Source organism: Copadichromis virginalis, linkage group LG5 (assembly GCF_057382275.1).
Source record: "Copadichromis virginalis isolate Kocher_CV1m ecotype Utaka linkage group LG5, C_Virginalis_male_GT1.1, whole genome shotgun sequence".
In the NCBI taxonomy this organism is placed as follows: domain Eukaryota; kingdom Metazoa; phylum Chordata; class Actinopteri; order Cichliformes; family Cichlidae; genus Copadichromis; species Copadichromis virginalis.
Window position 1 is genome coordinate 8627271 of NC_140622.1, and position 26803 is coordinate 8654073.

Below are 26803 nucleotides of genomic sequence, written 5' to 3' on the forward strand. Positions count from 1 at the left end.
AATAACTTAATGTTAATATGTAGGAATTAAGCGTTTAACATAAATTAGCTTGCAGCTGTTGAGCTAGCTGCGCCACTGTTAAGCTAGCTAGCTTGGGTGGTCAGCATAAGGTCCACACAGATAAAACTGTGGGTGTGAAAACATCAGTAAGAATAGCACAGACAGTTCAGACAGCAGTTTACTTTCTGTTTTATTTCAGAGGTTAGTGTTCTCATCTGTCTTCTTATTGTTTTACGTTTTGCTTCTGTTTCCACCTGTGTGGTGGTTGGTACCTTTCCCTATCAGACAGTCTGTTCGTCTCCCTTGTCCTCCTCATGCTCCTTTTTTGCCTTGCTTTCAACCATTGGACTTTGTGGTTGTTGTTTTTTTGTTTGCTCTTGGATAAAGTCTCACTTTTTATTGTTTACTTTGCTTATCTCTGAGTCTGGCATTTGATCCCTCTTTCCAACAAAACCATGACGTGGTTTTGTTTACTTGAAACACAAAAGTCCTTCTTCATTCACATTCTGATTTTTAGGTTTAGTAAGTAAAACTGAATGTTCTCTCATAAATTTGATAGATTTGATTACTAGCATGTATCTTTATGTAGTTTATGTAGTCCTGTTAAAGGTTGATTCATGCTGTCGTTCTAGTGGAGCTAGCTACTCTGTATGGCTTAAAATATAAAGTTTATTATTGTTATTTTTTTATTTTTACTATTACCATCAAATCGGGTTTGTTGACTCATTTTCCATCCATGCCCAACAATAATACATTTCTAAAGAGGAAATTGCTACTTGCAGATACAATCAATGGCTATTGGAGAAAAATGCTGGTAATAAATAATGTAAAAATATTTTCAGACGAGAGGATATCAGCATAAGAACCACCACAGCTGGGAACCCAGCCGAGCAGGTGGAGGGTGGAGATGCTGTTGATCCGACTGATGCTTGACTAAATGTAGCTCAGTGCATGCTGCAAAGTTCTTATCTTCAGAGCGCAGTCATAGCCTGTAGTGATCTCACAGTTCGCTGAGCATCGTGCTCAAGCTTCATTTTAATCAACACCTGCCGCAACTCCCCGTCTCCTGTTTGCTTGCTTTTATAAACTGTTTTGATATTGTTTTTGGTACATTGTTTCTTAATCCGTATTTTTACTCGACTGATTGAGCGTGACTCTCCGGTCGTATCTTTTGTGTGCTGACATTTTGATTTCTGTGAAAAATCACCTCATCAAATGTGTCACATCTGTACCTGGAAGACGTGCAAAAGGCTCTTATGTACATCTGACCCATCTGCAGAATTTGCTGTCCAAATGTTGCCGTTTAAATTCAGATTAATAATCAAGTCTAACAGATTGATTCATTTAATTTTTACCTGTAATAACGACAAAAAATAGGAAAAGAAAAAGATTGTGCGCTCTGCTTTCTGCCGAACAGATTTTTTGTCTTGGCTTAATTCATAATAGAAGCCATGTGAACTAAAATTCATATCCTTTACTGTATCTATGTGTGTTTTGGCAACACAGTGAGCGCTTTATCAGCACCACCTTAATGTTAACATTAAACATGCTGAAGCTAATTTCTGAAGTCGATCTTTTGATGATTCTGTTTTTTAAAAGCTCCTTTCTTATGATAATTACGTGTCACTGTGAAAGCTTCCGCTGTTATTACCAGGCTCTGCTGCGGGGTCACACCTGCTGAGATCTGTGCGGCTTTATCTCCGCACTGCAACGGAGCTGCTAGTGGATAACGCGCTAACTGCTTATTATTCCAGGCCTATCAGATCACAAAGGGCACTGGGGAGAGGCAGAACGAGAGACAGAGAGAGAGACAGAGTGATAAAATGTTACTCTAACATGCCTCCTTTATCTACAGTCAAGATCATGAGCTGCCATCTGTTCTACGTGTAAAGATAGTTGCATATTGCTCGGCTGAAAGGCCCTGGCAAAGGTAATGCTGGGTGAAGGGTGTCTTGTGTTAAACCTCCCAGATCCAGAGACGTTAATTAGTCCAGTGGACAGGATTCGTGCTTTAACAGCTCAGCTCTCCCGCAGAGTGCTGCACTCCGCCACATAGAATACCATATGGTGTGGCATGGTGCCACCTTCTCCGTCGGGCGCTAGGGACCAAGCTTGAAATGGGCCATGGTGGGGACGGTGGGTGATGCTGCAGTCTCTATTGCCATAGTGTTTTGTGAAACTGTTAGGGATAATAATAACTGATTTATTTAGCCTCTTTAATGACAGCAGAGCAATAGCAGAGCGTTAGACCACGAATAGAAAGACCGGGAGAAAACAGACAAAAAGCGCACACATTGTGAGTATAATTAAAAAATACTGAATGAATGAAAGAACAAAAAGAAGAAAGAAATGATGGAAAAATAAGCGAGAACATTAAAAAAAAAACAGTTCTTTGTTTCTCAGCGTCTCGAGGAGGTCGTAACAAACCTGAGGGGCCTTCATTGCAAAAGCAGGCACAAGCACGGTCACCTTTACACCACTGGCTTAAGCGATTGGCTACATGTGTGCTGCACAGGTTGTCTTGCTCCCCCTCTTTCCCCGTGTGTCCTCTCCTGCGGCATTTTGCATCCATGTGGAGGAGCTTGAGACAGCTATGACCTCTGCCAATTCACATTTTCCCTGGCATGGAAAATGTGAATTGGCCTGTATCCAAAACATTTTGGAGTGTGTGCCACTCATCTCGAATGATGGAAAAGCTCATGCCCAGCGTGTGTGTGTGTGTGTGCATAGAAGGACTGGCGATGAAGGCAAGCAAACAAACACTCACAAACTGAGTCGTGCACTCCAGCCTTCTTTGTGTGGTGATGGTCTGCACCTGCACCATGTTGATCCAATGCCCCACAGCCACTCTGCCCCCTCTCCCCCTCACACTGTAAGCAGTCCATTAGCCAGCAGCAACTGAGGGCTGCCGGAGCTAGCCGGGCAGCAGCAGCTGCAGCAGGAGGATGCATTCAGCTGGCAGAGAGCGGTGCCACTGGGGGCTAGGCGGAGGGTCCATTTGTGCCAAAATAGCACAGAGGCCAAAAAATCTCTTAAGTCTTCTGAATTGTTCCCGGTGGACCACACTGCAGTGTTGTTCTGATGAGGTTTTTATGTTTCCATTAACATTCATGGAAGTTCTACGTAGAAGTGTTCTGGAGATGAAAATAGCAGCTTTTATCTTTCTGTTTAATGCAACAAAGGTGAAATAGTTTCCTCGATGCTGTGAATCACTGCGTCTTGCAGTATTTCATTCATTTTAGAAAGGTCGGCATGAAGCAAATTCAACTGTTCAGTGTCCTTGCATGTGGAGTAGTCCCTGCAAATTCCAGGAATTCTGATCACAAATGTAATGGGATTGCAAAACAAATTAGCTCCAGGCATCCTCCCAAAGGGGAATCCCAACAATTCCTCCTGTGTGCTGCTGGCTGATCCATGTTGATCCCCTGAGTACAGTTCAGATACAGTAAAAAAAAGATTGGGACTATAACTCAAGGCGACCTGTGAAGAGATGAGTCATGCTGTAAGGGGTTCCTGACACCCGGCGTTTCCTGTTGATTTATGGCATTTGCTATGACTTGTAAGGGTGAAAGGAAATTGGAAAAATCATCTTGGAGGGCACTGCTGTGTGCAAACGGCAGCTCAGTGTTAGGAGGCAGCTAGTTGTGTCCTTAGTATCCAGATAACCGAGTCTTGGCTGTGTTGTGTTCTCTGGAGTTATTCCAACAGAGTGCTGCTCTTTCCGATGAACTCTCTTACAAGGACATGCATTTGCAATATGCACTTGAGCGTGACCATTAGCATAATATATGCCAGCTGACACAAGGCTTCGTTGTCACGTTTGTGTGGCATAGCGCTGAAATCCTCCTGAACGTGTAAGTCGTATTTTTGATTGAGAATAAGTGGGGACTCGGATTGACTTTGGATACATCAAAAGTTCATGAAGAAAGGGCCACAAAAGATGAAAGCGCGCCCTTTTTTTACATTAAAAATGGACTGTGCTGAGACACACTCCTCTTCACTGGGTGCTCGGTTTTAAAGAAACCCTGTCTGCAGATCAGTTTTCCATTAAAAAAGAAAACTAATCTGAGCCTTGTGCCAGTCGGGCTAACACCGCAGGAAACAAAGGCGGGTATTGTATCGGTGCTTATACCGGGATCATGAGGCACGACTCACAACTTCCTGGTTGGAAGGGATGGATTTCACAACAGACTTATTTATCTCACTGTTATAGGCTGAAATATCTAAGGAGAGCTTTTTGTAACGTCTCACTAATACTTTAAATTAAAAAATCATCATTGTTATGTGAATTCTCTTTATCGAGGACAGATAGAACTGAAATATTTTCCTTTAGCCCTTTTCAGATAAAGAATATGTAGAATTACTGGTTTCATTTTTCTGCCGTTATCTTTCAGACGCTCAGTTCTTGTCCATTAAATAAATGGCTTTATTAAAACATTACTCTCAGAGAAATGGCATGAGTTTGAGATAAACTGAAAAACATGTTTCAGGAAATAATGATACCAAGTCTGAACTGAATGCTGTGGCATTAAATTAAGCTGCACTTTGGCAACCATTTCCCAAATGACACTAATTTTAAAGTATAGTGGCAAACCCTGCTGGAATATTCATTTTTCACTATTCTGGTTTGACCTTGTAATGCTCTACTTCGCTGGTTAACTAACCAGTCCTCATTCATTTCCAGCCTCCACAAACGTCTGTTTTCTATGAGAAAAAGCATCGTTAAAGTCAACAAATACCACTTATCTTACCAAAACAGACAATGGTAGAGAACCAATGCCAGTATCTTCAACTTGACACCAGTACGTCTTAGTTGAAACATTTGGTAATTTATCTGTAACATTTTACACACCACAAACAATAAAACCTTCATGCCTTGACCTGGTGTTTTCCTAGATAAAACACAGATTTTCTTTGCACTAAAATTTTTACTTTGTATATACACTATTTTCTCTGCCATGCCTTCCACAGCATGTCTTTTATCCTGTCTTCCTTCTCTCTCCCCAACCAGTCACAGCAGATGGCCCCGCCCCTCCCTGAGCCTGGTTCTGCCGGAGGTTTTCACCGGTTCGAAGGGAGTTTTTCCTTCCCACTGTCGCCAAGTGCTTGCTCATAGGGGGTCATATGATTGTCGGGTTTTCTCGTTATGTATCGCTGTAGGGTCTACCTTACAATATAAAGCGCCTTGAGACAACTATTGTTGTGATTTGGCGCTGTATAAATAAGATTGAATTGAACTGAATTGCCTTCGCACACATATAAATATGGCTCACATCCTATTCTTAATCCATAGGTTTTCCAGCTATAACAGCTTCAACTCTTCTGGCAAGGTTTTCCACAAGGTTTAGGAATGCATTTATGGGAATTTTTGACCATTATTCCAGAGGTGCATTTGTGAGGCCAAGCACTTATGTTGGACGAGAAGGCCTGGCTCACAGTCTCTGCTCTAATTCATCCAAAATGCGTTCTGTTGGTCAGGAGTCTGTGCAGGCCAGTCAAGTTCTTCTACACCAAACTACTCAATCCATGTCTTTATGGACCTTGCTTTGTTCACTGGTGTGCAGTCATGTTGAATGAATGAAGAATTTTAAAGTATTTCAGTATTGAAAAGTTGAAAGTTGTTACTTTTCTCTGTAGGAAATTGTTAAATAAACTCAGTAATGCTGTAATTTTACAAGTTAACAAGTTGCTTGCTAGTTAGCAAAATGGAGAAGTTAGCCACCGAAGTGGTAGAACAAAACAGAGGTTAAAGGATAACATACTGAACCTAGGCACACCTTTAACATCAACTGAACCAACATACGGGATGACATACTGAACCGCATGTCATCTTGACATGGAAGCAGCTACCCACATCACCTTTAGAGCACCTTTAGTATCTTGTTGAGAGCTCGTTTGCTGCCCTAATTGGCTAAAAAAAACCAATTTCTATAAAGCTACAGCAGCACCAGACACATGGAGAGTTTGGTCACTCAGTGAATCAGCATTATTTGTGCATTGCCACAACTGCTATTGAAATTTTACTGAAGGCAAGAATAACTGTAAGCATGTAAAAATGAATGAAAAGCCATATAAACATGAGTTGAATACATACGTAGAAAAGTAATTTAGCAGATTTAACGCAGAAAGGGCAAATCAAAGAGAAAGTGAGAGAACGCCGGCGTGTGGGGGTAAGTGTGTTTGTGCATTTCTTCAAAGGGAAAAGCAAAATGATTGACCGAGTTTGTGTGCTGTGTGGAGGCAAAACTTGAAGCCGTTTGGGTCATCAGACGAGAGCAGTTTGAAATTGTTAGCGGAGATGTGGATTTGTTGACAGCGTGATCGCAAAACCGCGGAGCACAAACAGCAGCTTGTTTGAGATTCGAGTGAGAAGGTTGCACATGTACCTTGTGTTACAGGCTTGAACTTAAAAACTGACGCATGCCAGTGTAAACTACAAAGCTAACAACTGATGTGTTAATGCTGTCAGCATCTTAACAATGTTTACCCTCGTTTGTGCCCTAGTTTCCTTTAACCCTGCAACATTAAACAGTACAAATGCTAGTGAGCATAGATTCCTTCAAAGTGACTCTCTGAACTGCACGGACTTGTTTGCTGTTTGCTGTCATCAGCACTTCTCCAAGAGCCAAACAAACCCAACAGCTGCAATTGTGATTCTAAGCAATAGGAAATAATTTTCCTGTTCAGAGATTACAGTGGTTGAGAATCTGGTTTGGAAAGTGCAACCATTGTGACAGTCTCTCATTAACTGTAGCACATTGGAGGCTTCCTGTGGAGACAATTACACATATGGCCTTTGACAATGTGACAGCGCCTTTTCTTTTTCTTTTTCACACAACAACAGAAGCACATAGCCTCACATCTAAAATGGCTGCATTTAATTGCCGCTTGTACATGTTTTATGCATCTGTTGGGACAAAAGTGGAACAAACTGCACTTTTTCTCTTTTGCTATTACCTGATAAAATTAAGTTAGTTACATTTATGAACTTTAGCTGGGAAATAACAGATATTCACACACAAAGTGGGCAGTGTGAAGAAACAAACATTGCTGGAGGACTTCTTTTGGAAGCGACTTTGGCTATTATTGTCTGACACTCTCAGGAGACCCAAGGAAATATGTAAAAAAGACGCAGCATTAAAGGCCTCTGCCCTTCAAGAAGCACCGATCAGTGAGTTAGGTTTTTGCACAGCTTTGACAGCGCACCGACGAGCCGACAAGCTTCGTCTTGCTATCATGTGTCTCCCTGCCCTCGAGGTTCGTGATGATGCCTCTTCGACCGCCCATGTGTTCCCACGCCCATGTCCTCATTTCCCTGTTTTAAACTCTCATTAGCATGCTGTCAGCCTGCTAGGTTTCACTTTAGTTGCATTGCGTTCGCTTGTTTATCACAATATCAGCTGTGAGCGTGGGGAACGAGGGAAGAAGTGCAAGGGAGGAGGAAAAAACGCTGCATTTGTAGCCCCCGCTGCGAGCATCTTCTGGGCACCCACAGAGACTGATCCATCAGAGGTAAGGTCCTCGTGCATACTCCAGTAGTCTCCGGCCCAGCATCAGAAAGGTCATCTCACATTAGATACGCTGTGACAGAAGGATGTCTCTGCAGCAATTTATACTAACCTCAACTTCTGGCCCTCTCCATAACTCTGCTCTCTATCTGCAACTTTGTGTGCTGATACTTATCTCTTGGTGAGCTCGTATCTTGATTCACATATTTAGTCTGGAGAGCGACACTCCTGCTAGGCCTGCACTAAGGAAAACACAGCCTGTCTTCCTCTGTGGTGATTCCAGACACACTGTAGGAATGTGGAGCTTCATGCTGCTGTTGTTATTGTTGTTGTTGTGCTGTCTGTCTGGCGAAGCCTCATCTTGTTATTGTACTTTGGTTGATGATCACCCATGATTACTTCATGAGTAATGAGAGGGCACTCCAGCTACAAGAGGTGCCCCGACGACATTGCTGTTTAGGAAGAGAATATCATTAGAGCGAGTGAGGGCAGCGTCCTTGAGTCTCTCTTCCTTCTCGGTCGGATCGACTTTATGAACTGCCTCTGACACGTAGCTGTGCGCCTCAGATCAGTGGGGCCGAGACATGCTAGCAGCAGCACTGCTGCTTTTTGGGAGGAAGAGCCAGAGTTGCTGACAACTTGATGAGGTAGCCTATTGCCCGGCACAGTAGCAGATGCCCAGTGACCTTAGAGTGAGGATAGAAAATGCATGGACCACATTTTATCTTTCAACTCTGCAAAAAAAGTTTAACGTGTGGCCAGTATTAAAAAGTTTCGTGCTAGGGGAAAGATGCAGGATTTTACAGCATTTTTCAGTTTTGGTCTCTTGACTTTACCATAACGATGTTGTACAGTTCACATTTGTATTGGCTGAGGTGTGGCCTAGCAGACAATTATGAGCAACTGCCTGTGTCGCCACATCTGTCAGTTACCAAAATCCAAATGGGTGAGTTACACACTGGAAGAACCGGGCTCAATTTGTATAAATTTATCAACACATTAGCTGCAAATTTTGATATTTTCATGAAAACGTGCATCGCCTCTAAACAACTCTCCCATCTAATTGCACTTAGAGTGGCTACTTCATAAATGAAAATAGAAATGAATGAACCTGCAAGTAAAAGTCAAATCAGAGAGCTAAATAACTGATTTGAAACAGTGTTCAGGTAAAACAGTTGTGATAGTACACAGACACTGACAGCACAGTGTGGGGAATAAATATATAATTCATGCTCTGTAGCCCTCTTATTGATATTTTTTTCATCTTCAGGTGCACAGATATTGTGCTGTATTGTAGATGATTGTTTCCAATGTGTATAACATCACAGAAATTGCTTCATAGTGACTCCCGCTATTATCACTGGCAACATATTGTATTCTAACACTCACACTTAAATGCCTTGTGTATGGTGTGTGCATTGCTACTGCAAACAATCCCAAAATGCAGTGTTGCCGAAGTCAAAATGCCCATTGTGAATATGAATATGAGTCACATAACTTTGATATGCAAAATATTCAGAGAACTGTTGCTGCTGGAATGTTTCACAGTCGCTTCTTCGACTTGTTTTTACTGTACTTGAACATCAGCCCTGAAGCAGGGCTGAGCGAAGGCGCCGTGTACCAGGAACCCAAGATATCTCTTTTAGCTACATTTTATACCACATATCACTGCTGTTGCTTCATCATCAAACAGTAGGACTCTTTGGACTCTTTCACTTGGCTGCATTTATCCTACATCTAGCATACAGCCCTTTGCAGCAGCTATTCTGTTCACTTCTTTTACTCTCCGGTGCTCTTTGATTACTCTGAAGCATTGCTAATGGTAAATGAGATTAAGATCACCTATTGTACAATCCAGAGTGGTGGATTGTACAATGGGATTAGCAAAGAGTGGTGAGCACAGGGTTCTCATTGCTCAGCATGTAGTAGAAGGAGGTTAGCAGGAGGTGGCCTGGAGCCTCAATGTCAGTCCCTGTGCGCAGCTCGTCCGACGCAAAATCAGAGGAAAGGCTGCTTGACATTTCCTCTGAGTTGCGGTGCCACATCAGCTTATTTCCTGCCTCTTGTAATTTCTTTTCTTTTCCGTTTATCCTCGTTCCCAACCTCTCCACCCCCATCCGCCCGTCTTTCTAGCCGCCTCATCTTTCCCTCCTCGTTTGCTCGGTCTTGCTGTTTCTCTGTCACTCCTCTTTGGAGAAACAGAGGAGAACGGGCATGAAAGAAAGAAAGAAAAAAAAAAAGAGAGGCGCTCTATGCCGTTACCATGGCAACTGCATCTCAGAGCCGAGCCAGTAGTCTTCCACAGACGTGCGTGCTCCCTCCCTCGTTTTCCCTCCACTTGGCTAGCTTAGATGAAAGCTCAGCTCTGATGAGAGTGAAGAGAAAGAGGCAGAAGAAACACGAGGGAAAGGCTGCACTTGTTAGGGAAAAGTAGCGTGTCATAACCCTCTGAGGAAACAATACACCGCTCCCTGTAATGAATTATTATTACTGATGGCAGATATCAAAGGCAGACCTTGTCAGTAAACTGCACCCAGCGTACAACAAAGGAAGCATGCAGCACATTCTGCCCTCTCAGATTCTTTCTTCTCCTCCGCAGAGGTCTCGCTGAGAGCGGTGATCGAGGCCGTTGTGGGTAATAGTCTGTTGCAGGAAATTAATGCCTTTGCAGAGCTTGACTGCCTCGCTCTGTGACATCAATCTGCGTTAATTTGGTAATTAATCTGATTTCAAGAGATGTCTCAATAAGAGACCCCATCGAGCGCCGAGCCCGCTCCGGATCGTGTGATTTGTATTCTCTCTTACGTGTTACCTGCTTGAACGCGCGTCCTCGACAGGCTTTCTCATTATCGGCTGACGTGAATCGAAGATATCCCTTCAAAAGCAACAGTAGCTATCGATCTGAGTATGGTTATAAAATGTGTCACGCTTGGCTGTGGGCTTGCTAACGTGTTTGAAGTGAGAGTGAAAAATGTCCACAGCCGTGAACAGACACTGTTAGAGCGGAGCTGCTCTCAGGTAATTTGTTGCTGTGAACACAGCACAACTGAGACAGATATATTCACAGAAACGGCTGTAGATGAATGCACCGTGTCATGTAGCCCAGATGGATCTTAAACGGTGATGGTGGTGGGGGAGGCACGTCAGCTTCTGTTTCTCTTGGACAGAATGAGAAAGCGCGCAGCTGTAAAGCACGCAGGGGAGAGGCTCGGTGTTTTCGGCTTGACTGAATTGGACCAGGGGAGGACGCCGGTGTTGTGCTTCCTCCTCCGTCAGAATGCGATACCTGAGCTTTACCTCTTCACTCGGGGAAGTTTACTTGGCAGTCATACCCACGATCCAGCCAGTGACAGAAAATTGATTTGGCACCTCATAGCTCAGTACTCAGCTGGATCAGACAGCGAGGAGGAAATGAGGCCCTGAGCAGACATACCAGTCCACGCTTCACTTTTGTCCCCAAGTTGGAGAATTCATTTCTGTCAATTTGCTGTGATTGTAAGTAATGGTGCAGTTGTGATAGAGCTGCAGACCAGGAGGAGGAGGAGGAGTGAGAGGAGGGGTTCGCACTCCTTTAAACACGTGCGTGTATGTCAAGACCTCTGGTTGGGAGTCGGGAGGGGACTGTCTTTTCCTCTGAACCAGTGTGAACCGGTTGTGCTGCCCATGCTGGCTGTGATTGCCTACAATCCTCAGGTGCATTATTTTGATGTGATTTGCTGCTTGTGGGGCATAGAGACCTCCAGGGTCATATACAGTATGGATTATATACAGCACAGGCCTTCAGGGGACTTCTGTATAACGCAAGCATTTTTCCTGCTATGCACATTATCTACACTGCCTTCTTTTGATCAAAGGTTAAGGAAGAACGTGTTCCTGGGTCATCTTTTTTTGTTTTAATTCGCCCCTAGACTGAAAAAATAATGAGCAGCTTCTTCATTGTTCAGTAAATTGCAAAAATAAAAGCAGGAGCAGGAAGTTTTAACTAGTGTGTATCTGGGCCATTCGCACTAAAATGTTTCACGGCTTCAGAAGCTTCATGCTTAAATCGCTGCTCTCCGCTAATGTTCAGCAATCATACAGTGAGAAATCCATTGTTGGCAGGCAGAGCTGCCTGTTCCCTTTTAACAGACGACTAGGCAGTGCACACAGTGTCATTTTTATTTTTGCATCTCGCACGTAAATGTATCTAACCCACGTGGGCTTCCGAGACATTAAACATGAAGCCTCAGCGCTGAAACAAGACTTCTCAGAAAAGAACATAAATTATTACACAGAAAATCTACAATGTGAACTGAATACCTCTCCTGTGATGGCGTTTCTAAGTACTACAAACAAAATCTGAGTCACAAAAAGCTTCCTTGTTTAAAACTGAAAAAAAAAAAAAAAGTAATATGGTGCCAGGAGATGGGGGGGGGGGATATTGCAAACAGAAGTCCTTGATGTATCCTCTCCATTAGTCATTTTATACGAGACAGCCTGTTTTGTTGATGCATGTTTGCTCCATACCATATATAACACTGGCTATTTACTGCACATATTGTGACTGTTACACAATAACCTGAACACGCAGGCATTTTAAGGGAAAACCTCTTTCATATCAGCCTGGAAAACTTCTTCCTGAACTGAGCACAAAGCCCAGAAAAAGAGAGAAACAGGCTAAAGCTCACTAATTACCACTCCAGACTCAGAAATGTTGCTAAAGCAAGGTGAAATGCCACATAAACCCTGGAAAACTCGCAGCCTAAATTTGCACCTACTTCTGTTTTTGTATAAATTTAATTTGCGAGTATTGTGTGTTGTAAAGTAGGTGTAAAGTAAGCCTTTAACGCAGACTTCTCCACTGATGTAGATAAACGAACACATCCTAAGCTAATCTACAATAAGCTAAAACAGGCTAAACTAATCTAAGATAAGATATATAAGACTACAGTTTTTATGTAGTTGTATTTTTATTTAGTTTCACTTTTATTTCTTTACTCCACTACAGTTTGGAAGGAAAAAAAAAACCTTGTTTAGTCACTAGTTAGATAAAACTGACACAAAAATATGCATCCATGCAAATGCTAACCTACCAGTTTTGCAATGGATGCTTACTGCTCTGATTCCTGAACCAATTAAATAAACTGAACCTTTACTTGTTGCATTAAGTTGGTAGAATACTAATTCAACAATGCATCTGCTGCAACATTTCTACGCTGTGGTTTCTAACTAGTGCAGAGGTGTCTGTGAGAGTGTCTTAAGTGTCTTAAGTGTTTATCTTCTGGGCCTCTGTTTAGACGTGCTAACAGTACACACCTCTGCAAACCGATATAACTGGCTGCTCTGCTGTGTGTCTGCAGTTGCGGTTATTGTTCTATCCACCCACACCTATACCCTGCAACTAAAGACAGCAAGCTCCAACAAATATCCAGGAAAATTAACACTTGACTTCAATAAACCTACATAACTGAAACAAAGCGTCTGCTGCTCTCTATGCATTTTTAGATTTATTAGGCAGAATGTTTTCTTTATGCGACGAACAACGGACTATTAGGTTTAATAACTTCTGTGCACATATGCACTCAAATCAGACAGACTGAAGAATTACAGGCGTAGCTGCTGATGGATAAGTAATCTCCTACTGTTACCCTTTTTTTCTCTTTAACAGCTGGTATTTGAAGCAAATACTGACTATAGCGCTCACAACCTGATTTACTTTTTTCTGGTATTCGTCGCCTGAGTGTCAGAACTTGCCTTGCTTAAATAGATGATCACTATCTGGCTCAGTGAGGGATTTTATAATTAAAGTAAATGCCCTTGACGGCAGCATGAATTATGTCTTTGCAAGTGGTGTTTTACAAAGAAAGCATAGCTTTTAGAATTTATAATGAAGGCGCCATTATGGTTTGGGAATACATGCAATTGTGTTTAGAATGTTTCACTTTCTAAAATTTTTCTTTTTCTTTTTTAAAGAGGGGAACGATTAATGATGGCGATATAGCATTGTAGCCCTGCACACAGTTATTTTTCATTATAAACTTGATATTATATATTTGCAATGCTCTTGTCTCTTCTCAGGTTGGTGTTACTTTGCTGAAGTGACAGACGAAGGCCTCGAGTCAGAGGTGAAGAACGCAAACAAGGAGTCCTCCCGGACAGCAGGGGGAAGCAGCAGACATGCAGGACTCAGCCTCTGACAGTAAAATAGCGAAACAGGTGAGCATGGATCTCATAGTGCTACGAGGCTACTGTTAATGCTACAGAAATCTAGTTGGTGGAAACACAGTAAAAACATGATATAATAACTTTTATATAGTAAGTTTGGAACTGTTCTAAGTAAAAGTTAATCTGAAAAATAATTGTTGTCTACACAACCAAAGTCTTTGTTCTTCATTAACCTGTTTACGTCTACTCCATTATCTAATCTTCTTGACTAATCTGTGCCAGACTATTCCTGTATCTTGTAATGCCATACACACATACTGGATAGTGTATAATCACCAGTTGCTTTGGAAAAATGTGTGTTCCTCCACTGGTTGAAAGTGGTTCCTGGAGGCTGCTGGGTCTTGCTGCGTGAAACTATAAAGAAAGTGAAGCACCAAAAATCTCAGCGTGATTGTTTTGCTTGCTAGCTCATTTCTGTGTTTGAATGGAAGTACAGTGGTCCCTCGTTTATCGCGGGACTTACATTCTAAAAATAACCTGCGATAGGTGAAATCCGCCAAGTAGCCAACTTTATTTTTTTACAATTGTTATAGATGTTTTAAGGCTGTAAAACCCCTCACTAAACTTTATACACTTTTCTCAGACAGGCATTTTTCTCTCTTGTTTAACCACCTTTGTAGAAAAATAAGTCCAGTATTATGTTTCATTGACATTGTTGTGTTTGTTGGGGAGAAAACTGACAGACACACAGTACAGCACTATAGAGTCACACTGCTAGCGAACGAAGATTTATGTAAATTTGACAAACTGAACGCATTCTGTACTGTACAGGAGGTCTACAGCCAATCAGGATGCAAAACACAATGTGCTGTAAAAAAAAAAAAAAAAAAGCAAACTGTTGCAATGTGCTAGTGAGCAAAGCGACTGCTGTACGGTTGCAATAGATGACTGAAAGTCTGTAGGCCTGTGTAACTGGAGCTGCAGTAATCATTTTCCCGGGAACTGCCATCAACCTCCTCCAGCCACTTCATACCCGTCTCTAGGCCTGTGTGGTCGGGCTTATTCGCTTAATCCTAGATTGTCACCAAGATTGTCACATGTCCAAAATGGTGGACAAGAGATAAATGTATTTATATGAATTAAACTATTCAGGCAGTCATGCTAACTTAACAAATGTTACTAATGTTCATAACATGACATATTGCAATTTGGGGTATACGAGATTTAAAGTCTTTCCAGTGAACATCATTACTAGACATTGTGACGTGTCGAGCCATATACTACTTAGAAGTGTAAGAAAGAAGAAGAAAAGTTTTGGCTATCGGTTTTGTTAGCTAGCAGCAGTTGCTATTTAGTGGGTGTGGTGAGAAACTGTCACCAGCTCACAGGCCTTTTTATAGCCACCACTGTATAATGCAGGTCTGACTACTGATGTTGAAATGTATCTAAATATAACTCAGCTGTTTTATGTTTATGTGTCTGCAAAAATGATTTGTGTTTATGGATTTTTTGTTTTTGTTGTTTTATTGAATATATTTGTGTCTTCTGACAGTTTGGCACCGAAGCTCACACAGATTTTTGCAAAATACAACTCTCACACTTAAAAAATAGTTTTTGTCCAGGCTGTCTTCTCAGGACAGAGCTTTCATCCACTTATTTTGTCATATTTCAGCACAAGATTCTTTCATGTTGCCATAACTTTCTTTCTTGTAGAGCAGAGTGGTTGTATTTCATTTCAGATTGTTGTTTAGTGATTACTTTAATGACTGAAACTCAGGCCCATTTACAGCAGATATATATTATAATGTATTTGCCATTATTGGACTTAGTATGCGTGAAACTGCCATTTTAAAGTGTGAAAACATTTAAACAGATTCAAGTGTCTGTTCTGTTTTTGAGACTTTTAAATCTGTCGTTTCATTTTCTGTATATTCTTTTATGTAAAGGACCAGAACAAGCACATGGATGGACACAGAGAAACCGATGACATGTCTGAAAAGACGTCTCCCAACAAGAACCTCAAATCTCCCCAGAAAGGCTCCAAACGGCTTAAAACAGCCCCCTTTAAAGTGACCCTACTGGATTCCTCCGAGTTCGAAGGAGAAACTGAGGTACACCAGACGGAAAACAATTTGCATTTACACGTTTTCTGGAATTAGGCTTATCGTGCTTTGAGCAAACAGTTGGAAAAAGGGAACATTATGTTTTTCCCTTTGTTGTTGGTTCCCTCTGTGGGCAGTTGTGTGTGTTGTATAGTGTTGCACAAAGCGGATAAAAGGGGCAAAAAGAATAAAAGCGAGGGTGCCATGCTGAGAACTCACCAGAGGGTGAATTCAAAGAAATGTTACACATTTCTGTAATACACACAGAGACAAAAAAAAGTCTTCATTCCACACAAGAGATGTGTCGTCATTACACTGCAGAGTGAAACAGGGCATTTGCCGCTTGCTGAGAAGGGAAACTGAATGCATGCATAAGTGAGGACAGAAGCGATAGATGTAAGTCTATTTCCTTAGATAAATACAAGGCGTCGACTTGAACGTGAACTTGGAGTTTTATGACTAGCAGCAGCATGCACCTCAGGCAAAGGAGGCCTATCTTTTTTTTTGGCTAAAATATCTTTTCAGGATGTGAAGGATGTCGTTATATTCAGTTACTTGACTGTGGAGATGACTGGGCAGCAATATTTCAAGCTGTGTGACGTTTTAACTTTTTATCCCACTCAAAAGAAATCTGTGTGGATGTACATCAAAAATCAGGAAGTGAATAGCCTGTCTGGAGCCATCGTGTGTGTACAAAAGCTTAGCGGGCACAGTGTTACAACAGATGGATGTAGCCATTGGTTTCTGGAGTTTCATTTGATGTATTTTGGAGCTAAGACTGACTATATTTGGATGACACACTCGATTAGCAAACTCCATCCAGAAACTGTTCATTAGCAACAAACTAATGAAATCCTAGAAATTCAAAAAATCTCTGTAATAAAAATAACCATCCATTGTACAGCCATTGTTTTCTAATGGAAAAACTTTAAATCTGAACTGTGAAGAATATTCTAGGGTGGGGTAAAACAGATTTTTGTAACATCTTGTAAACATGCTTTGGAAACTGACATTAGATCAGTTTTTGCCCCTTTAGCGATTCTAAATAGCATTACAGCAGATATTGCTGCAAAGACACAAGTGTTGCACCACATCGCATCACTTTTCTGCTTCCCCCGAACCCTAGCAACCACCGGCAACACAGCACATGGACACAGAAGGAATAACTGCGCTCGCGACCAAGAGTCTAATTCAGTTCAGTTCAATTCAGTTTTATCTGGATCAACTGAAGGCTTTTCGGGGAGATTTTAGACTCAGCTAGTTTTTCACCATCACTCTTAGACAGGATGTTTCGAACTAGAAATATTGTGGAAATTTAAGAAAACAGCCCCATGTATTTGTTTCATATTTAAGGACATTCCCTGCTCAGAAATAACTCCAGGATTCCTCACAGTGTTACTGTAATGTGATCCAAAGAAAGTATCTAGACACCACATTTCAAAGAAAACTGTCCTTTGTTACAATTCTGTATTCTTACGCTCCTTATTTTGCAAAGAGGACGGTGGAAAGGCGTTTCTGTGAACGTGTTCTTCGTTTACATTAGTAATTCCTCGATACAGCAGATCCTACTATTTGTTCTCTTTATGTTCACCTTATGGTTACTTGGCAGTGATGCTTACAGGCAGTGTTTTTGAACAGAAACGGAATTTTTTTATGGCTGTTTTTAGTTTACAAATCATTTTCAGGTTGCCAGTGGTTAGTATGCCCCTTTAAGCTCCAGTGACACAGTTCAGTAGTATGCTGAAGGCAAATGAAAATAGTAAACTGCAGAACAGGCAGCCGCATTTTGTTGTTTACTGAGTTTAAATAACTTTCATGTATATTAACTATTATAAAGCCTGAAACTCTCTTTATAGCCACCTGGCACTGATATATTGAACTCTCCTGTAAAAGCGTCTTTAAGTTCAAGAATCACATGGTTACATGATCATATTAAATAATTTGGTTACAATATTGACCAAAATTATAGTGCGAGGCTGCCCAGTTATACTGAGTAATTCCCAAAGGTGTCAATAAATTCTGATTTCATTGCATTTTTTAATAAAAAGCCCCCAGCACAGGCTACTAACTGGGTGTAAAGAAATCTATATACCTATTACATGATTGGAGACCTGGTGCAGTCAAGGAGAAAATAGAAGAACAATATTATTATGAAGCAACCCTCAGGACACTAACGCACAAGTGCGTGAAACCTTGTGTATGTGGTGTGATGACGGAGGAGGGGGGCTGTTCATTTACAACAGTGTGTGAAGTAAGACCATCGGCATTGGTGTTCTGGTGCCAACCTCTCCGAGCACTGTGAAAACATCTGGGTTTTATCCGCACCTCAACAGACAACAGCATTATGCTTATGAAAGCTTTGGTATTGTAAGTGCACATCTGGATATTTGTCTACCTACACACGTTTTGTAAAAGTCTAGTTTGCCGACGGTCTCGGACTACAGGCTTGTTCCTGCTAGGATAGAAGTTTTTGAACCTTCCTCATACTTCCAGGAGTAATCATGAGGAACCTGTGAGGAGGCAGGATACACCTTGGGAGCGCTCTCACTGGAGGAGGTGGTACTCACGAGTTAATTAATTCTCTGAGCCTCCCTGCGGCCCTCAAACAGGGAAGGACACACCACACCCTTACCCACTTCTCTCACCCAGCCCCTTCCTTCATGCTTGGTCATGCTGATGTGTTGAATGAGGCCATTTTGGGTGGAATGGCTGGTTAGTTGACATCCAAGATTTCCCCGTCTATTGAGGTGTTTTTTTTATTTTTTATTTTTATTTCGCTGTTTAATTGCGCCGGAGCAGAGAGCAAATAGATGGGATCACTTCAGTCACGGCTTATTAAGACTCCAAGACTCCAGTGATTTGTTTATTTCATTCTTTGTGCCGCCTCCGATGGCAGCGTGCTCTCGTTGTACATAAACAGCGCTGCTGTCGGGGACTCGCTGACTGACAAGATGAGAGCTTAGAAGCACTTCCCAAGTGTTCCTCCACCAACCTCCCTTCACTCATTGTGACGAAAAGGAAAAATACTTTTTCAAACTCTACCCTTGAGATATTAAGGAAACAGACAGCACAAGGAAAAAACTGCTTCAGTTTCCCTGGCAACTCCTCGCTCAATCTTGTCACCTCTTAAAGTAGGCCTTGTGAAAGGATAAAACTGTGTATGCATACTTATAAAGTGTTTTTCTTGTTCTATATTTACTATGGAGTATAAGCACATGCACAAATTGTACTCCTAATATTATATTCCCTTTATAATACGTATATGCAGCCCAGCCCAGTGAAATATGCGCTGCTTGTTTAAAGATATTCGTACACAGTTATATGCTAATTAATATGGTCACATCCATCACTGTCTGCATTTTTTTGGCAGTCATTCAACATCATTCCTTTGCATCCTGCTAACTGACCTCCTGATTTTTTTTATTTATGAGGTTTTGAAGTTTTCATTTTTGGATTTGAGTCAGATGTTCCACTATTTTAGGAATGCAGTGGTATGGATTTCAAAGGAAAATGTCAAAATCGTTATGATGGACAGAATTCGGCAAGAGTATACAGCACCCTACAGTCTTTGATGTTTTGTAGTTTTGCCTCCATGCATCACCACAGTGAGCTGTAAGTCAGACATGTGATTGAAGTCCAGACTTTCAACTATAATTCAAAGGATTTACAGAATGTTTGTGTAAAATGCAATTTTTATACATAGTGCTTCATTTTCAGAGGTTCAAATTAATGGGATAAACTAACATAAATGTAACATAAAATAAAAGATTCTTTTTAATAGTTGAATTAAAAAACAAACAAACCAAAAAACTGAACTTTGCAGCCAGTGTGTTTCCTCCTTTGAGTGCTCTTCTAGACCTTTAACCCAAATTGGTGCCTAATCAGTTTTGCAGCTTTTGATCCAGAATCTTCTACATTTCTCCTGCAGATTTATTTTTATTGAACTCCATGCTTGCAGTTTGCATACACCAGAATAAATAGATCTCTACCAAATATGGCTGACTGTGCCTTCAGTAGTGTGACAGAAAATATTTTCTTTTGTGTGTGTTTGTGGACACACACACACAGAAGCCTGTTTATTTAATGTGACAGGAAATATTACTAAAATTCACCTTGAGTTCTGTCAATAGTAAGTATCAAATCTCTGCCTGTAGTGCAAAGTCTAGTATTCTGCAGCATGTCGCAGTGACTGTATAACCGCACCAAATGAGTTATTAAATTGTGTTTAGGTCCAGAGAACCTTAAAAAGCCCTGCTGCCTAATAAAGTCTGATAGTGTATTAGTAACCCAGTTCTTTCCATATTAAAAGCTAACTATTACAGTAAAAGGCACTTAGAGTATGCACGTACGATAGTCAAAAATGTAGCAGGCACTGTTTCTCTCTCTCTTGACCTTTTTCCACACTTTTATGTCATGTATGTTTGTCTTTGCAGAAACACTCCAAAGGACAGACTCTGATGGACATGGTGTGTGAACACCTTAACTTGCTGGAGAAAGACTACTTTGGTCTGACCTTTGCCGACACAGACAGCCAGAAGGTCAGTGAGTTGTGTACCACAGTAACCTCTCAGTGCATAAACAATGCTCGCTAAACAATCTGTATTCCTCCCAGTTTTTTGCTGGCACTCTCTGGGGTGCGCTATCCATCATTCAGAGAAGAATGGAAAATGGAAATGTCCGTTTGAATAAGTTGTACAGTTGAAGAAGAAATGAAAGTGCCTCATCTACTCTTTGCAAGATGCATATATGAAATTTAGTGATAGAAATATTTCTCAGAGGCAGAGCTGCTCCGGAGGTAGAATAATTTCATGGGTTGAGTTAAATCTCCACGGGCCCCAGCTAAGAGCACAGTTGAGAAAAAATTGAAGAGCTAAAAAGAAAAGTTAGATCAAAATGACTTCAGTGACTTTGCTGTTTCTTTCATTTATGACTATGGCAAGGTGAAGAGTAAGCAGGATGACTTTCTGCTTTTTCTCAGGCAATAGCTAAAGGCAAGTTTTAACTTTTAGGTCGCACCGGCTAATTAGCTAATAAAATTACCTTATTGAGTATTTTTTTATTTGAAATTAGATAAAGGAGAAAGGTTCTCAGTGTTGGTCGTCTAACCATGCATGGATTTGTTTGACTAGGTTTTTTAGAAATGTATTAGGTACGCAGTAATCAGTTAAAAAGATCGATTAGCAGACTGCACTCATAAACTGCACACATATCTGCTAAGCAGCAGATTAATAAATGCTGAACTGAAGCACAACCTTCTTGACAGGCTGTACCACACGGGACCATTTTTCTGTGAGATATTTCTGTTAAAAATGCAACAAAAGACACGAACATCACAAAGAGGGTCTAGAGGTCCAGTTCAGCCAGTTTAATTAGCAGAGGTAAAGTATGGCAGACAGCTATCGGCTACAGCTGCAGGTGTCTTAACACCTGTCAATCACAGCAGCCGTTGCCTTTTATCCAGATGGATGGGTTATAAAATATAGTTAGCAATTAACATAGGAGTCTTAACAGCATTAAATCATTTCTAGATGTGCTGAATTTCAAACCTTGATGTTGCCACTTGGTGCTGCTAAAGATACAAATAGCTGATTGCTGCGTTTAGTGATCATGTAACATAAACGAAAATGTGAGTTAGAGCAGTAAATATGTACATTAGTTCAGTGCGAACTAAGACCATGAATATAAGGATTCATTTACACAGGCCTAGAGACTGATCAGCTACTTCATGGTAACATCAGTAACTCCAGTAAGGAAAGAAGGTATATTCCAGACCAGTTGGCTAGTTTTTGCTGGGTGTCACTGGGTGAAATAGGTGAGTGCTAAACAACAAAGCTCCTTGTGATTGCTCTGGTCGCTGCAGTGAGTGTTTGCAGACGAGACAGGCCCTTCCCTACAAACTACAGATGAACGCTGCTAGTAACAAACACAATCACATGGAGGGTATGAGATAGAGCACCACATCTTTGCAACCTATATCACCTAGCAAGCAAGTTTCACTGATGGTTAGCATAGAGTGACTCTATTGCCCAAAGGAAAGAGTAATCAGAAACCACATGCATTAATAATGTTGACTGGATGTATTGTAGTGGTGTAGCCATAACAAAGAGCACTGGCTAAATAAGGCAGTGCTTTTCTTTTAAGATAGCAAGACATGCATAGATCAGACACAAAATTAGCATTTAGTTTGATTACATGTTCACTAGATAGTTACTAACTTGTCCATCAATTGGTACCTTAGGGGACAAATTATTCATGATGAGCAGCACATCTTTGTTCTCATGTACTCATAATAAGTTAAAAGAACTCACAAGTTATTAGAAAAATATTGATAATTACAGCTGAAACAGCCTCACATAGAGTGAATCTGTGTGTTTACAGTTCTGAACAATATCTCAGTGGAAGTAATCTCTCGGGTGAACTGACCCTTAAGATTCGTGGCATTATCTTGCTTGTTTTTGTGTCACTTGACTTTCGTTTGCCTCTTTTTTCCATCATCTGAAGTTTAATTATTTCCTGATAAATGGGCTCTAACATTAATCTCCAGTCAGCACACCAACCTTTTTGACATTTTGAAACGAAGGTCTGAATATGTTAGTCACGGATTGTTGTTGCTTTGTTATAAGGTGTGCGGACCAGACTTATCATATAATCGTATAATTAATACGGACCTGATGGGTCCTGGCTGTCAACTCACATGAGAGTGCTGTGTTTGATGTGGGTCTGGGGTTTTCATTGATGTCTTCCCAGAGGGTAGGTATGGGATTGCACAACAGGCTACAGAGGAACCTCCAGTCTTTTAAAGATAGGACAAGACCAAGCCCCTTTTAACATCTGGTGCGTATCCTCTGCCCCAGTCATTGGCTTGTACACAGTTTGTCAGCTCACATGCTGTGACTCGAGGTGCACAGGATAATCTTGGACCTCACAATATGACAGTCTCATCAAAGACGGCCTTATCAGGGCACAGCGTGAGCTTAGTGTCAGGGGTCAGTGCTGATTGGTAGACCAAACAAGCTTGAGAATTTAAATGTCATTTCAGATGCCCTTTCCCTGTCTCAGTTGGGGGAACAAGAACTCAATCTCCGCTCTCCAAGAGAACATTTATTCTATGTGATTTCTTTAGAAAGTAAAGTTGAAAAACAAAGTGTAAAATAATGAATCAGTGACGAAAAGTTTTTCCTGCTTTTCAGCACCTGACTAGTTCTCTTTACCCTTAGCTGATCGAAGGTGGATTCATGGTGACAATCGAATGGCTGCGGCTCTTTAGTCTTTAGCAGTTCGATTAAACACCAGAGGAGTAACGCAGGAGGCAAACTGTGAGAGATACAGTTTGCAGTTTGTCCCCGTTGAGGCCACGGAGTTGCAGTGTAGTGTAACAACCCTTCATGGTTTCACTCTGATTCGTGTAGTACCAGCTGTCAAGACGACGGTCAGCATTAGGAAACAGCTGCTGTGTGGTTTTCAGGTTAGTGCAGATCACTGTCAGCTCTCTGCATCGTGGATTGTATTTATTTAAATTTTTACTTTTTAATTATTTTACTTGCATTTTTTAATCACTTTTATATTTAAATATATTTAAATGTTCATTTGCTATTTATCTAGGGATTGAAGAGTAACGCAATTTCTATTCTCCGTATGTCCTGTACATGTGGCAGAATCGACAAATAAAGTTGACTTTGACTTTGACTTTGACTTTGGATTGCTCAAACACCCGTTTTTATGTCTGTAAGCATGAGGGTGGAATTTACATAACAATAGACACCCATTGCAACTCATTTTCTTTAATTAGGTTTTTGCTAGTCCACTGACCTTTCCTCTAGCTCCGCTGTCAGCATCACAGTTTTGATTTCTCCTGAAACTTCTTGGTAACTGCTGATTGGTTTAAGTTTAGATGATTCTTATGAATGACTTGAGCAGCATCTTAACTTTGCTTCCACAACATCCACTGTAGACAGACTTGTTATATGTGCTGAATATAAACTTTGGGGGCTTTGGGGGCTGCATCCTCCTGAGGCCGCATTTGTAGGCCGATTACGTCACAGCGACACGACGAAGGCTGTCCAAATTCGTAGACTCCTCCGAATGTGGCCGACAAATGCGTCCTCCTTTTCCCAAGATTTGAGGGATGGGTCGGGTATATCCTTCGTGGCCATATCCCAGAATTCATAGCGTGGCCCAGCCAATTCCAGTTTCCAACAATAGCAGCAGCTACTTAGTTTTAATATTACTCTTACTAATCTTTCTGGGTCACAAAATTAACTTTTTAAGATATTTTCAGGTGAGAATGTAGCTGTGTAAACGTCAAACATCTGCTCAGTTTATCAAGACATCACATATTTGCAAAAGTACTCCGATGTTTTCGGAGGCACCCATCAGCTTGATAGCTAGCCGGAGGTTCAAGGCTCTCCAGAGCCGGTGAGAACAGCGAACCCCCGGCACATCGTTTTCATTATTTGAGATTACAGCTGAATAAATGTCAAACGGAAAACTGATTAAACAGAAGTGTGAGATGATCGAGAATTTACGCCACTGTCCTGTTATATTTTAGATAGAAAGGAACAGACGGCCGAGTTTATTAAACGCCACTGAGACAGCGGTGACGCAAAACTGAAGGCTAGACCGTCCAATTTCACAGCCGTTTACTTCCAGTCTACCCGGCCTTCGGAGGACCTCAGGAGGATGCAGCCTATGAATTTGGACGCGGCATTTATGAGCATTGACAGTGGGAGTGTGCTAGCATGCTGTGACGAAGTTACCGACCAGCAAACATGCCTATAGACTCAGTGTGGTTCACTTTTGCATGTTTGGCAGAAATAGCCGTTTCAGATTATTTTGCATTCCATTAACTGTTTGTGCTGTTAAATAATCTGCTGTTGATATGAAATTCAGTATGTTATGGCATAAAAACCTTAAATTAGCCTAAGAACAATGCAGTTGTTCTTTATAATAAAAGTGTTGCTGCAATTTTGATCTGTTGACATCGTAGTATATAAACCAGGAACCAATAAATTCATGTTTACAAAGGATATACTATGTGTTAGCTTATTTTACGTCATTTATACAACAGTGGGTGCACATAGACAGGGTTCCAATTAAGGAGGTCAGTGTATGTTTAAGTGGGACTGTCTTGGAGACTAAACTCAGGCTTCATACTGCTCTAAGCCAGGATTTACTCATACACATCACTTCACTGATTAATGGTGGGCGTGCCAAACATTTGGGGACAAGACTGGTACAAACAAGTAATGTACCCAAATAAGGCAAGTCAGGGGAGCTTAGTTTAGAAGTTGAGCCAAGCCGGGCACCTTTTACAAACTTTATTTATAAATGACGAAGTGGTTTCTCACCGCAGGGATAAACTTCTTCATGTCAAGGCCAAACAAACTGCACAAGCAATTTTACTGGCTAGCAGCAATACTACTATTACTCTAAAGTCAAATTTTCGCTTGACTCCGAGGCCTGTGCACCACAAGGTGACAAATGGTTTGTGCCTCTGTGATCCTCCGCACAGAAGCACAAATCCTGCTGAAGTCAGGGGCAGCCAGTCAGAAGATAAGCTGGTTTAAAGAGAGAAGCTGCTTATTTTAAATGTAAAAAATATACATTTTTCAGACTTTTCTGATTAGAGTATGTATCATGTATTAAAATTACAACTATGAGGTTGTTTTGGTTGAATTAAATAATGGAAACAATGCATAAATAACAGTAGTAACTGGATATAAGGTCAGAAAAAGACGTCATCAGAAGCCTTGAGAAAGGTAAAAAAAATAAGAAAACATGACATTGAACACAGAAAACATTGCAAACCCCCAAATGGAACCAAAATCTTCATCACGCAAATGCAACCAAGTGTTTGGAATAACTGATAGTGAGTCTTTCACACCACTTTTGAAGACTTTATGCCCACACTTTTGAAATCTTATCAAAGCATCACAATCAGATTGAAGAATTTTGGCTTTTTTACTCATTCAGAGGTGGTCTTGCGAGTCTGTTTTGGATCATTGTCCTGCTCTTGAGCTTCAGGGCATGAACCGATGGCCAGATAATTGTCTCCCTGATTGTCTAGTAGAGACAACAAGGTCCTGAAGCAAATCAGCCCCAGATCATGACCATCACCATGCTTGCCTGCTGGCATGGTGTTCTTGGTGTTATGCCAGATGTAATGGGACTCAAACCTTCCAAAAGTTTACCTTTTTACTCGGCAGTTCACAGAACACTTTCCCAACAGTCTCTGGGATCAGTGAGATGTTGTCCAGTTGTGTTCTGTTTACTCAGCAGTCCCATTTTTGCACAGTGTTGAATCATGAACTCTGACCTCAAGGCGAGTGTGACCTGCATTTGTTTAGATGTTGTTTTTTGTTCATTTATGACCTCCAAGATGAGTCGCCAATGAACTCTTGGAGCAATTTTGGTATTATTATTGTCTAATGTTCAAATTTGTTTCATGTTCTGAAATATTTCGTTGTGACAAATATGCCAAAAAAAGAACTAAGGAGCAAATACTTTTTCACAGCAGTATACATCGTTTTTTCCCTAAGAGTTCTTGTGGGAGATATTGTTACTGTCTTCCCGCTGACATCTGTCTAAACAGCATGATTTACAGCTGCTGTAACAAGTGAATTCACACAAACTCTTCGGCTAATGAAATGCTCCAGCAACCAAATCTGAAATGGTGCCCCTGTTGGTGAACTGGTTCACTGAACAATCCGATGTTATGAGATCACATAGGTAACTGGCTGACAGTGAGTTTGTGGCGCAGTGATAAAACACGACTGCTCTGTGCGGGTTTGAATGCCTCAGCAGGGGAGGGCTCAGTCTCTTTGTTTACCATATGGAGAGGCTTTCATAAGGAACACATGCGGCAATTAGAGTAAAATGTGACACCGGGGTGTGCATTAGCCATGTTTCCAGTCTACTCTGTGTGATTTCTGCCTTCTGTCTTTCAGAATTGGTTGGACCCCTCCAAGGAGATCAAGAAGCAAATGCGCAGTGAGTGTCTTTTCCAAGTAGCTGTAGTGGATTAATATTTTAAAATTCAATTAGCAGAGA

General features: G+C 41.2%; 1 protein-coding gene across 8 annotated transcripts in view; it reads left to right on the forward strand.

Moving 5' to 3' along the window:
- Window positions 1-26803, forward strand: part of LOC146708883 (band 4.1-like protein 1) — a 102351-nt gene that overhangs the window by 38791 nt on the left and 36757 nt on the right. For all 8 annotated transcript variants that reach the window (XM_085455744.1, XM_085455746.1, XM_085455748.1 and 5 more), the window contains exons 2-5: window positions 13566-13703; window positions 15599-15763; window positions 20188-20292; window positions 26701-26743. In XM_085455744.1, the coding sequence (XP_085311870.1) occupies window positions 13665-13703; window positions 15599-15763; window positions 20188-20292; window positions 26701-26743 (352 nt within the window). In that variant the 5' untranslated portion in view covers window positions 13566-13664. The remainder of the gene's footprint in view (window positions 1-13565; window positions 13704-15598; window positions 15764-20187; window positions 20293-26700; window positions 26744-26803) is intronic.